Source organism: Cygnus olor, chromosome 1 (genome assembly GCF_009769625.2).
Source record: "Cygnus olor isolate bCygOlo1 chromosome 1, bCygOlo1.pri.v2, whole genome shotgun sequence".
Classification (NCBI taxonomy): Eukaryota; Metazoa; Chordata; class Aves; order Anseriformes; family Anatidae; genus Cygnus; species Cygnus olor.
In genome coordinates, this window is record NC_049169.1 from 102,051,109 (window position 1) to 102,064,022 (window position 12,914).

General features: G+C 36.9%; 1 protein-coding gene across 7 annotated transcripts in view; it reads right to left on the reverse strand.

Annotated features, from left to right (window-relative positions):
* Positions 1-12,914, reverse strand: part of CRACR2A (calcium release activated channel regulator 2A) — a 56,263-nt gene that overhangs the window by 27,310 nt on the left and 16,039 nt on the right. For all 7 annotated transcript variants that reach the window (XR_005824526.1, XM_040574309.1, XM_040574300.1 and 4 more), the window contains 4 exons: positions 8,841-8,931; positions 5,088-5,183; positions 2,090-2,277; positions 53-124 (listed from right to left, as the gene is read on the reverse strand). Coding sequence is in view for 6 of the 7 variants with exons in the window: in XM_040574309.1 (XP_040430243.1) it covers positions 53-124; positions 2,090-2,277; positions 5,088-5,183; positions 8,841-8,931 (447 nt within the window). In the remaining variant the exon portion in view is untranslated. The remainder of the gene's footprint in view (positions 1-52; positions 125-2,089; positions 2,278-5,087; positions 5,184-8,840; positions 8,932-12,914) is intronic.

Consider the following 12,914-nt stretch of genomic DNA (forward strand, 5'->3'; position numbering starts at 1 on the left):
TGTACATCTTTAGAATGATGTAAGAAGTTCTTGAAAGTAAGGTTTGCATTACCTTAAGAAATCCAGCTGTTTCAGAAGTCCTGACTTCTCCCTCTGTAAGGTTTCTGTCACACGGTATACTTCGCTGTAATGTAAAGAAATGTAGAAAATTTTTCTAACCATGGTAGCAAAATGGCTAAAAACAGCCATTGCTTCCCTCTAGGAGTATCCACATTTCAGACTTCAGCTTCTCCAAACCTGTAGACTTTTTTCTGTATGACTGGTTACTAATTTAAGAAAAGAAGTTTATTTAGCATAAGGCACACAGAATCACAGCTGCTTAAGTTAGCAAAGGTAGAAGTAGGGGTTCTTTTTAAAAAAGATAGAGGGTTTATAATTTCTTCATCCAAGGACCTTAATATATGTTGATACTGACACATCATTCAGAGAAGACATACAGCTGAAATCCTTCTCATTCATGGCCACTGAAGACCATGCAACATTTTACATTTTATCCAAAATTAGAGTTTATCTTCCTGCTGGGACCACAGGTCATGCTCACATCTCCAATCCCTAAAAGTTATTTTCAGTTCATGACTTAAATAGTTGTACAACCTTAAACATTGAATGCAGAATATCAGATATTTGTACTATATTTACACCATTTGCTTTAACTTCATGCAACAGTGTCTGGCCTTAAATGTATTCTGCTGTTCTGTGAAGTTCTTCCTGTGTGCAGTCTGAATATTACACCTGCTTCAACAACTCAGGTCTTACCAGACTGATACAGATGTTTAAAACAACACTGTGGGTACAGTTGAGTAGGGCTGAGATCTGGTTCCATAAACTACTATTGAGTCCAAAGTACTTTGCAAATGTTGTAGTAGTATTCAGCAGTCTGACCACTGGGCTGATTTCCTCTGTAGTTTTAAAACCAGATCATTCCATAGTCTTTGCTCTGGATCTGAAAATAGAGGCCTCAAAGAGGAAACAAACCGCCTTGAGGAGGAATATTTCTACTGCCTACTTCCAAATCACACATTAAATATGCAAACCTAAAAATAGGCTTCTAAACACAGTGCCATTTTTTAAACAATCATTTGTCAACAACGTTCATCATTTATACCTTCAAGAAAAAATAAATTAGTGATAACTAACTAGAGTTTGGCACGATACTTAACAGAAAAAGAATATGACATTTGAAATATGCCAAATAGCCACAACTCTGAGTTACATAGTTAACTGATGAAATTTATTTCTTCTAGCAAGATATGCACACCACTGTACGTCATCCATATGCTCTCCACTGTCAACAAGAGAGTTTTACAGATCCCTGATCATTTTTGAAAAAACATTTTCTATTAGAAGGCTTCCAATGAACCCTTCTGCAAATTATAACTTCAATGTAATGTAATTTCCCCTTATGCAGAAGGCTGGAACAAGACAGGTTGATCTGTCACTTAAAGGCCATTTTTACCCTTCAAAATATGAATCATAAATATTTCTTCTTGAGAAATATTTTTACATTCAGCATCTGAGATCCAAAACATTTCAACAGAAAGATGGTTCTGGATCACCACAAAGCCTTGTGTGAGCTTTAATTTAGCAGCATAAGCTGCCTTTTATCTTGCTGGCCAAGCTCCTTGGTCAAAAATGATGTACTAGACTGGCTTTTGATGGACAGAAGAAGTACATCCTAGTTGTCTCATAGTCACAATATGTTTGGAGAAGTGAACTTCAGATGGATAGAGCTTTGAGGAGCATGGATTAATGTGCCACAACTAATTTTAATTTCACTGGTATTTCAAAACTAAAACATACTTTTAAAACTAGTTTAGATGATTTTTTTTTTTATTATTCTTAGCAACCTCAAAAAATGGGGGAATGAGGAGAACATTCACATTTTGAAGAAGCAACAAAAGATTCTGCAGAAGCCAGCATGCTACGACAAACAACATGCTGAGTTACATGGGGAAATATGACTAGAACTGGCTTTGTTGATGGTTTCTGCTTATAACACAAGTTCAAATCACAACACTGAGCACCCTGAGAAGGAAACTCACCAGCATGCCAAGCAAAAGCACTAGAACCACAGCAGTTGATGACTTACATTTCCTTTTCCTCGTGTAGCCTTGATGCTTCCTCCTGAAGAACCTGTAACTGTTGTTGAGCCAAGTGCAGATCATGAGAAGTTCTCACTAGGTCATCCAGCAGCTCCTGGTTAGTCAGCTTCAGCTTGGTGTTCTCTACTTTGGTTTCTTGTTTGCCACTGAGAAGTTCTGTACATTGTTGCTCCAACTGGGGTGGAAGAAAAGAGAAGAGAAAGTATTATAACTAACTGAGGCACTTTGGCTTTTCAATTCAAGTCTTAGAAGTTAGCTGAATAGGGAAGCTATTTCTGTCAAAACCAACATGTGAATGTAGTACATATGGTGCTCTCCATAGAGACATAGTTATGCCATACTAAAACAAAACCATTCTACTCTATCCTTGAACTTCATCCATTTCAAAAATGCACCAGATCAAACTGCAAAAAGGTGTAATTAGCTGCTTATCAGAGCTGCAAATCCCTCCCCACCCCCCTATTTATTTTAGGTGCAAATGAACAATGAAGCATTTATACAGTATTATACAGTTGGGGGTTGTTTTGTTCTTTATGCCTTTCTTAACAATCCTATCATTTGATTTGCATTTTTGAATGCTTCTGAATGCTGATGTGTTCTTATGGACCTCTCACTCAGATTTCCAAGATTGAACTCCCATCAGCACAGAATTCATCATTTTAAGTGAGAAGCAAAGTAACTCTCCTGCACTTTCCTTGGCTCCCACCTACCTTCTTTACCTAATACAAGTCTCATTACCCTAGATGCTATGCTGGACATGCTCTGTCTCCAGTGCTTCCTTCTGTGTCACACATCTCTTTGGGAACACTAATGAGAATACCTTGTGCTGTGTCAAAGCTACGCAGTATGGGAGCAAGCTGACAATTCAAGATCATGGCAGCCAGCAAAAAGGCCTAGGGAAAGGAACCTTGGCCTCCAGAAGACCAGTCAGTATGGAATCAGATCAGTATTTCAGTCATGTCAGGCAGATGACCCTCAAAGGGAGCCTCCCTCTGGCTAAGTCAGCAGAAACAACACTGAATTCATCTGTAAGTTTCCTTTCACATTTTTGATAATCATTTCCACCACAGGAATAATTTAATTATATCGGGAGATTAAAAAAAAAAAAAAGAGAGAGAGATTTATTAATGTAGTTTGAAAAAAAAAAAAGTATATTCTCAAGAGGTTCTTTCATATAATCAGGCGTGGCAATTTTAATTAAACCATGCTACCATTACCAAGAATAGATTTAATTGTCAAAGTATATTTCCATGCAAGAGGAGGAGGTGAAAGTGACACAGTGCTTTCTGTATTAGGCAAACATTAGACAGGCAGAAGCTAACCTAGCACACATTGATATCTAGATGAATGAAGAGTAATATCAGAAAATGGTGGGGTTATAGTATTACAAAAGCAGATCTGAGGAAGGATGAGAGTCCATCTCAGAGGTGATTATTAGGAATTAGAAAAATACATGTAAAAAACACTGTCTATAACACTGAGTTAAGCATTCAGAGTAGGCAACTATAACAGAAAATAATCAAATAGTGATCATACAATAAGAAGTAGAGAATTCCATTTGTACAACATAGACTCCCTTTCCATAAAAATGTAATTTTTATAGTAATAGGAAGATCCTGTCCTTCCAAAGCACTTTTGCTGAGACTTAAGCAAATTCATAAGGGTGCAGAGGACATTATAAATAACAGAAATTACAAATAAAATTTACAAACTGTAATACTATCAATAATAATGCAATATATAGAAAAAAGAAACCATAAAATTAGATTAATAATAATAAAGAAAATAACACAGAATTGTTTTGTTTTCCAAGATATATAAGGTATATATAAGACAAAACTTTTTGATGTTTCATCCAGTGTTGTGTGATTAGACCAGGCTTAAAACTGAGTGTAAACATTTGAAGAGTTTCTGTGTTTTTATACCAATTAAGAACACAAACATATTAGACAACCACAGGAAAAGGCTTTTACAGAACTGCTGGTTGATAATTGAGCTTTAAACATTAAAAAAAAAAAAATGAGAATATTAAAATCATTACAAAATTACAATAAATACTTTCTTACAGTTTTTCAGTTAGCTTCAGACTGAAAATGCCTGATCTGTCCCCACATACATCTTCAAAGGACAGGTTATTCTGCTCTAGTGCTGCAATGTGGCAAATGTTTAAATGTTTGCTCATTTAAATTCCAGTGCTACCTCCTTTTCCCTTTTCTAATTTACTGACCTTGAAGGGGTTGAAGGGACTTTACAGCAAGTTTACACATGAAGAAATAGTCTGCTTTCCCAAGCAGGCCATGCATTTTAAGAAATAAAACACAACATGCTTTTAATAGGGGAACTTGACAAGCTGTTGTCATACAAGAGAACTAATGACAAGAGCAGTGGGCTTGATTCTGTTTTCTTAAACACATCAACAAGCAGGCATGCCAGTGGCATTCAAGAAGATGCATTGCTGTAACTATTAGAGAGAGGTGTATCAGGCCCATTTGTTTAGAAGACAGCATTTCAAGTTTGTAGTGCTGAATCCTCCTAAACAAGCAAGGAAACAGCTGGTACAAACTTTGAGTAAAGATACAAGATATAAGAGCCTATTCCTGAGCTGTCTGGGCATTAGCACATCGCAGGCAGAAGAATTATGTTACATTTCATAAAACTAACCTAGTACCTGAGGAGAATACCTGGACCATTTTTTTTCCATTTTATTATATAAAAGGAAAACTGCTCTGCGTATATAGGGTAACATTTTCCTAAGCATACACATAGAAATCTAGCAGCCATAACTCCATTTTTTAAATGCACTCAGGTAGCTACACTCATGACACAAAAGCAACAGAGGGTCACAGTTAGACAGAACCACATCACACCAACTTATATTTTTGGTACCTAAAATGGCACCTAAAGAAAAATCATATTAATAAATTAAAAAAAAAAATCATCTTTAAAAAAAAAAAAAAGATAAAAATTGAGGATATCTGTTAATACCCTTTTCTGGTTTTGAACCAATTGTTCCAGTTCTTGTTCTTTCGACAGGAGCTTGCACTCCAGCTCTTGGCTGTAGGACTGAAACCTCTCTGTGTCCTGCAAAATTCAAAGAGGAAACAAATTAATAGAACCGCACAATTTCATCAGCAGGAAGAAACATAAGGAATCAGCTGTGAAAATAATAGAAAAGCTTTTAGCAGTGAACATGACTAGCTACTGATATAACTCAATTTAAGGATGGTATCATACATAAAACTAGACTCTGAGCTTCTGCAAACTGGTGGTGTTCAACAACTTTAATGTCTGCAGTTACTAGAGCAAGTGCTGACTGCACATGAATAGGCCTCAAGCCACTACAAAGTGGAAGCAGAACTCTTCTGTCTTGGACACTCAGAGCATATATCCATGAGACTTAGGAGCTTAGCCAACCTAAACCAATGAAGTTACAATATAGGTTCCCACCTCCAACAACACTTCTTCCTCTCCCACAGTAACATTCATGCTCATTCCTTACAACAGTGAGCTGTTTCAGGGAGCTAACCAAACAGGAGATTTAAAAACAAACAAACAAACAAACAAAAGTGAGTAGCTTTCTATATTTTTGGTTTCCTGAACCAGACAACTGCTGATACAGGAGAGTGATGAAGGGATGAGAATAGAACCAACAGATACAGAACCAAGATGGACCTATTTAAATTGTTATGGAGCCATACTGTAGGTCAAATACAAGGTATCAGGACTGATACAGGAGATAAAGGCTATTGCTGCACAGCAACACAGGTTGAAGTAAAAGAAACAGTAACTGCTACCTTTAAAATCTATCACTAACAACAATTTCTTTTGCCAATATTCCACTGATACAAGCAAGTGATCTGGGACTCAAGCTCTGCAACACATTTAGCAATTATATGAATCTGTCAACTGTTTTGCTATCTAATCATCTTGCAATCACTGTCAACTCCAAGTGCCAATCAGGACTACTCCTTCAGACACTTCTTAGCTGAGACAAATTATCAGGCCACCCCTGAGTAAAATGGGGTCCTAGGCAGTTCATATTAGCTCAGAATCTATCCTATTCTTCTACAGCATGCTTCTACTCCCTAAACTCCTCAGGAAGATGCCTCCAAATAAAAATTCCCACAAGAAGACAGTAAGCACAAGAGTGGTTCCAACATGCTGCTTTATTTTGCCCTTTAGCAGTACATATAAAAGGGTAATCAAATGCATGTAACTGGCTTCTTATGTGGAAGAATATATATACAAGTGAAAAAGACAGACTAACAGATCTTTATACAGATTTCAGTCAGCAGGGTACTAAGTATCTTAAATAGCTACAATTTGTGCTTATTTGTTATCCTAACAATTTCTTTAAACGTATTCTTCAAGAGATATTCTATATTCAAGCCATAATAATTCCCTTTTTAAATGGCATCAATGCATCTCTCCTGGCAGTAGAGTCTTTGTGAGACTTTGCATTAGAGAAATAACTTAACAATCAGATCTCCTTCCCACATTAGTCATGTCAAAAAACAATACTTCTTGAGTGTCATACTGATACCAAGTCAGAAGAACATATAGTTCTCTCCCTTACAGAATAATAGAACCAAATTTGAAATATTTCACTATGTTTAGTTAGATATAAGGAAGACTAGAAACTTTGTATGTCTAATGCTACCTTACTCTCTAAAGAATCAGTCTTATCTGTAGACCATACAGAATTGTATTCCAAGACAGGGGAAAGGGGGGCAAGATAACCTAAGACGTGCCTGTAAAAAACAGGTGAGGAATTCATGGTGTGCACATGTCTTTTGAAATCACTTAGTTTAGTATGCATGTCTAAGTTGGAACAACAAGATAAGAAAGAACAAGATGGTGTGAGCATATGCAACAACTAGGTTCAAGCAGCAAACATAGTGAGGAAGACTACCGACAACCACCAAAGATCACCAGTGCAAACAAATGTGCATGTCTCAGGAACATTTACATATTTTAACAAATTATGGGAAATAGTATGAATATGTTGATTATTTCTCTGACATCTAATTAATATGCATGTTCTAACTGTATATAACCCCTGTAACTTGGACGATTCAGCATGCACACGAGATGGAGCGATCTCCTGTGCGTCCAGTGCCACAATCAAAGAATGCTTGCTTTCTAAAACTCCAAACTGAGTATTAGAGAGTTTCTTTGACCGACTTTTACAGTATCAGGACAACCACTAGTGTGAAAGCTGACTAAGCCACTAGCGTGAACGTTGACTAAACTGTAAATAGCTTCAGTGGGAAGCTTTAATGGAACAGCTTGAAATAAACGGCTTTGCCTCAAAAATACAACTAATTAGGAGATCCAACAATCATTGCTTACAGAAAGAGTCTTTTTTTTTTTTGGTTTGGTGGTGGTTTTTTTGGGGGGTGGGGTTGGGGGGTTGTTGGTTTTTATGTTTTAGAATTTTCAATACAACTTCAGTTATGGGGTGTTAATAGGGTATAAACCAATTCTTCCACCAGCAGGCTAAGTTGCAAATACTTGTTATTCTTCAGTTGATATGCAAACTTTATATAAAGGTTTCATCTCATCCACCACTGAAAACTGCTCTCAACTTGGAATGTAAAAACTGAAGTTTATGAATCATGTTCTTGCCTTTGAGGCAAATAAAGACTTAGAAGACTTAGAAGATACTTTAGACAACTGATTAAGACACCTTTAGCTCTAACACAGTTTATGTCAGGGGAAAAAAAAATGAAAAAAAAAACCACTTTATACATTTGGACCACGAAAGGATTTCTTTAGATATCATGTCTGATTGAGAATTGAGGTGATCTTTGCTGAATATCCACTAGTCTGGGCAACATTTTGAGTACCATAGGTTATATGAAAACATATATTGTTTTCATTGATACAAGTGCTTTCAAAAAAACAAAAAGGCATGAAACACTGGCTTACGATTGGTTGTCCCAGAGCTGCTGTGGAATCTTCATCGTTGGCATACTCGAAACTCAACTGGACAAGGCCCTGAGCAACCTGATCTAGTGTGAAAGTTAAGAGCAGCAGAGGTGCCCACCCAAATGATTCTTAGGTGACTGTTTCCTGCAGCGTATTGGGACTTCTTGTTAGTTTCCTTGTTCGAAGGGGGTGGGGAGAGGCGGGGAAGAAAAATCAAAAGAACAGATTATTAAAAGCAATAGGTGAGATTTAAAGTAGACTTTTCAGAAGAAAAGGGAATTCGATGTTACGTGTTCTGGAGGAATTATGGCAGTGACAAAAGAATCTGACATAAGATTATCATGCAAACAGGTGTACTGGTTTCAGAAATTACCATTACTTGAATAGCTGTTGTTGCAGTTCAGTGAGAACTTATCCCCTCCACAAAAGCAGAGCTTGCAGAACTCAACAAGATTAGTGCTGCTGTGAACAACCTCAGAAAACATTTTTGCTAACTGTATCCAGCAGTTGGATCTGTAGAAGCATCGATAATACAATGAAGCAGTAGTTCCATTGACTTTCAAAAGAAAATCAGCTGCTACTGTATGCCAACCACTGAGCACAGTACACTGATGTTCCTTTCATCAAAGTCATTCAGTTGGAAGCTGTGGAGCCTGGATCAGATCAAAAGCATCAGTAAGGCAAATGCTGTTTTTTATAACTCTGTTGTGAAACACATTTTGTGGGCTCTTATTCCACACCCAGAATGAGTATTAAACCACTGGAAATAGGAGCAGAATTCAGGCCAAAGTAACAACAGACACTCACTTTCAAGAGAAACTCCTCTTTCTCCTTTTTGATTTGCTGTTCCATTTCTTCATAGAGATTTTGAATTTCTTCATCAAAAGCTGCAGTTTTTCTAACAAGAGATAAAAGTATACCGAATGTATGTAGCATTACTTTTACTTTTTACTTTTATTTTTTTTTACTTTTGTAGCATTACTTCAGGTTACGTCTCACAACTACCAAATAAGCCCTACACATTTTTGCCTTAACATAAGTCCCCAGAGAATGTACTGAGGGTAAGAATACAGTGTGGTGTTCATGTGCAGGAAAGATCACAGATCTAAAAAAAATAACAATCAATCAAACAAACAACAACAGCAACGACCAAAATCATGGGGAAAAAAAAGCTTCAACAGCTCAAAGGTTACATAAAATAAAAAAGCTACACAAAAAAACTACATAAAGCTACACATCTGATGTTTCCATATAAAGCAGCTGTTCATTATGCAGTTTTAATGACTACTGAATCTTAGATTTAAGGAATAGAACTCCCTAGTGACACTAATAACAATACCGGAGTCTAAGTTTGCCAGTTAAAAGCGTTTCCAATGCAACATCACTTTTTACTGTAGGACTGCGTTGTTCACCGTTCAAGAGCACTAAATGAGGTACTTCTATCATGACTAAGAAGTTTTGGCTAGAATGGACTTCCTAAAAGTCCTTCTTGAAAGATGCCTTACTTCCTTTCTAAGAGCTTTGCAGAAACAATTTTTAAAGCTCAGCTAAAGAACAGACATAAGTATGCTATGCAAATATGTATCTGACAGTAGGAAAAAGGAAGGAAGGACAGAGCTCACTTTTCACCATATAATATTACAATCTCACTGCAGTTTGATAGATGAAGAATTACATCAAGTAGATGCTTCAGTTTGGACCAAAAGAATTAAATAAATAACTACTGAAAGAGCTGTTCCTTTGTTCTGTTGCTATGCTATGCTATGTTATTTTCATTAATCCAGAAACTGAAAACCATAAATCACTTTGCATCAAATTCAGGGCACACCCAAGAGTGATTTTTAATAGAGACTAATAGGATCTTTATATGACATTACTACATAGTTCCCCCTTATCCCTCTTGCTAGAGGTGTTCCTTCAGCAATCTGGAGAATGCATCCATTACAAATAAAGAAAAGAACCTTCTAGGGCATTCACATTAACAAGAGCAATACAAAGAATATACAGTAGGAAAAAAAATAAAACATTAATTTTGTACTTTGGGGAACCTACTATACTTTTTGTACCTAACGCTTTACAAAGTCTGTATTTTCAATTATAAAAAGCTTGACTCACTTCTCACATAAAGCTGAAAAAATTCAAAGCAAACTGGAAAAAACTTACCTAGGCTAAAAGAAGTGAGAAACTTCATAAACAAGTCTTTCTTTCCCCCTTTCAAATATCACAACACTTGACATTGCCAGCTTGCAATTTTTAGTAAGAGATAGAAATGAGGGTGGAAGGTGTTTTCTCAGGATTTACAGCAGCAATAAACGTATATTAACCCATACCAATTTGAAAAAAGAAAAAGAGAAAATTTGCTGTCATCTACATTTGTGTAAACTCAGACTAGATGAGAAAAGCAGCCCAGATGATGGCCTCTTCATGTGACTGCAATGCTTCAAACAGGGAGTGCTGGAAAATCCAGACAATTTATTGTTTTACTTCCCTGTTCTGATCATGTTCTGATCTCAAATTTTATTTTCTTTAAAATAAGAAAATGCCTCATAATAGCATTTTTCAATGACATAAAATTAAACATATTCATAAAAATTATTTAGAAAGGTATGGTAGACATGCTAAGATCATAATTTAAAAGATCGTTTTCATGCAATCTCTTTGATCAGAACTAGATTGACTATGTAATGAAAAACCCTGTAACTTTGCACAGGCAGAACATACTGCTTAGAAGTCAGTATGTCCATGACAGCAATAAATACTTTCTTTGCTTCTGTGTGACAGGGAGAATAACTTTAGTCCCATATTAATAAACTGCTGAAATCCTCTCGTGTTTTGAAGCATAGTTTTTGGCAGCACCATGAAAACCGAAGTCACAAAAGTATTTAGGAACAAGATGTTTTTATTTATGAGAAGGCAAGGATAGAGAAAGGGACAAAGGTGGATGTGAAAAAGGAAAGTAGGGTGGATAAATGGCTAAGTCAAGAGTAAGCAATATGATGGTCATTATACTTATCTGGACAAGCCCTGTGTCTGTTTATCATAGACTATCCTATCATCTTATTACATCCTATTTCTAAATATTCTCTGTGGAAACTCAACATCTATTCCATGTGGGCGTTAATCATTAGCACACCTAAAGCTAAACTAACCAGCAAGAAGGAGGAGATCTGCATCTGGAAAGACTCAAGGTCTGAGCTGATGACTGGAGGTATAGGGACTAGGGTCCTGACATGGGCATTAGGTGGACATGAAAAGCCCTTTGCTTCAAGGATCTGTGGTTGTTACAATGATTGTAATCATGAGTGAGCAAATTAACACGTTGTAGCAAACATTAGTCAACGCGAACAGGGCAGTGAGCAGAAGGATACTCACATATGGAAAGATCCAAGGGCTGAGCAATGGGTAAGGGGCCCAGGATGCAGGCATGGACATTAGGTGAACCTAAGGATCGTGCTACTATTAAAAGGATATGTGGATGCAGGCTTGTTTCTGAATAAAATCAGTGTGGGGGAGGGCAGCATGTGTGTATATTGTCACTAGGAAAATTTACTCCTGATCGGGAGGGGAGAAACATCCTTCATGTTTATGTGAATGCTGCTTGTGTTTACGGGGGTGCCAGTAGAGGCACTGCTCTCCAATCAGTATTAGTCTGTGTAACCCCCATGTGTGTATCTGCACATGTGTTTATTGAGGACATATATACTCAGCCTCACTACTGGCTGGACCTACAAATGGGAACAGCAGCAGTGTACTTTATCTATTTGACCAGAACAGGGTAAATAACCTGGGTCTCTTAGATTCAGGTCCCCATAACATGAATAGAAATATGCACGTGTGAAAGCTCCAGAAGAAAAGACAAAATCCAAGGAAAGAAGAATGGCATATGTTGATAGCATAGATTGGCAGTGCGTAAAGATCCCAGTACATGCACGTGAAGATTCTCAGAAAACCCAGCTCAGAAAAAAAGAAATAAGCCTAAGACAAAAGCACAGCCTACATCTAGGAGAGAAGACAAAAGGCTGAGAGTAAACTGCAGTATTGCTTAATGACACACAGAGCTGAGGCAGGTAGGAAAAATGAAAGTCCATATTCATTCTCAACTTCCAAAGGGTGCTTATTGTCACCAAGCACAACACAAGAGAGATGATGAGACCTCAATAACCAGCATCTCTTATCTTCTGTGTCCCCATAGTAAATCCTGACCATTCTATGCAGACTTTGTGCTTAGAAATATGTGGGTATAAAAAAAAAATCCCCTTCTGTATGGTCTTATCTTGAGCTTTGCTCTTATTTGTGCTTTTTTTTTTTTTCTTTCCCCCAAGAGAGGTTATTCATACCCACTGTTATCTAAGACAGCACTACTACTGTGACAGATCTGACTCCTTCCAGCTATTCATTACAAACAAAGCAAGGATTTATGTGCTGACATCAGAGGTGTTATCAGGAGCAATAGGAAGAAGAAATTAATGCAAAACTGTTTTTACTACAAAGACATAAAGATCCAATGCATTTTTAAGGTAGAGATTTCATGTAAGTCAGAAAAGTCATGTGATGCTAATGCTCCATGCACTGCACCTCTGTGATGGTTGCTGCTACTAGATAGAAATATTGATTTATTCAGCTCCCAAACAAACACAGACAAGATTCTAGAAAACAAAAACAAACAAAAAAAGAAACAAAAACTACCACACTTGATCATTAATAATCTGTAGGCTAAGACAGACAACATAACTCTCACTATGCTGTTTCCAACAGACAAGGTGTCTCATGGCTTAAAAATCACGCTTGAAAATTCTGCAATCAATATCAACTAGTTTGTCTTCAATGGCCATGTGTTTTTCCTTTTTCTTCCTTCAGAAGCCTTGTCACATTCTCAATATA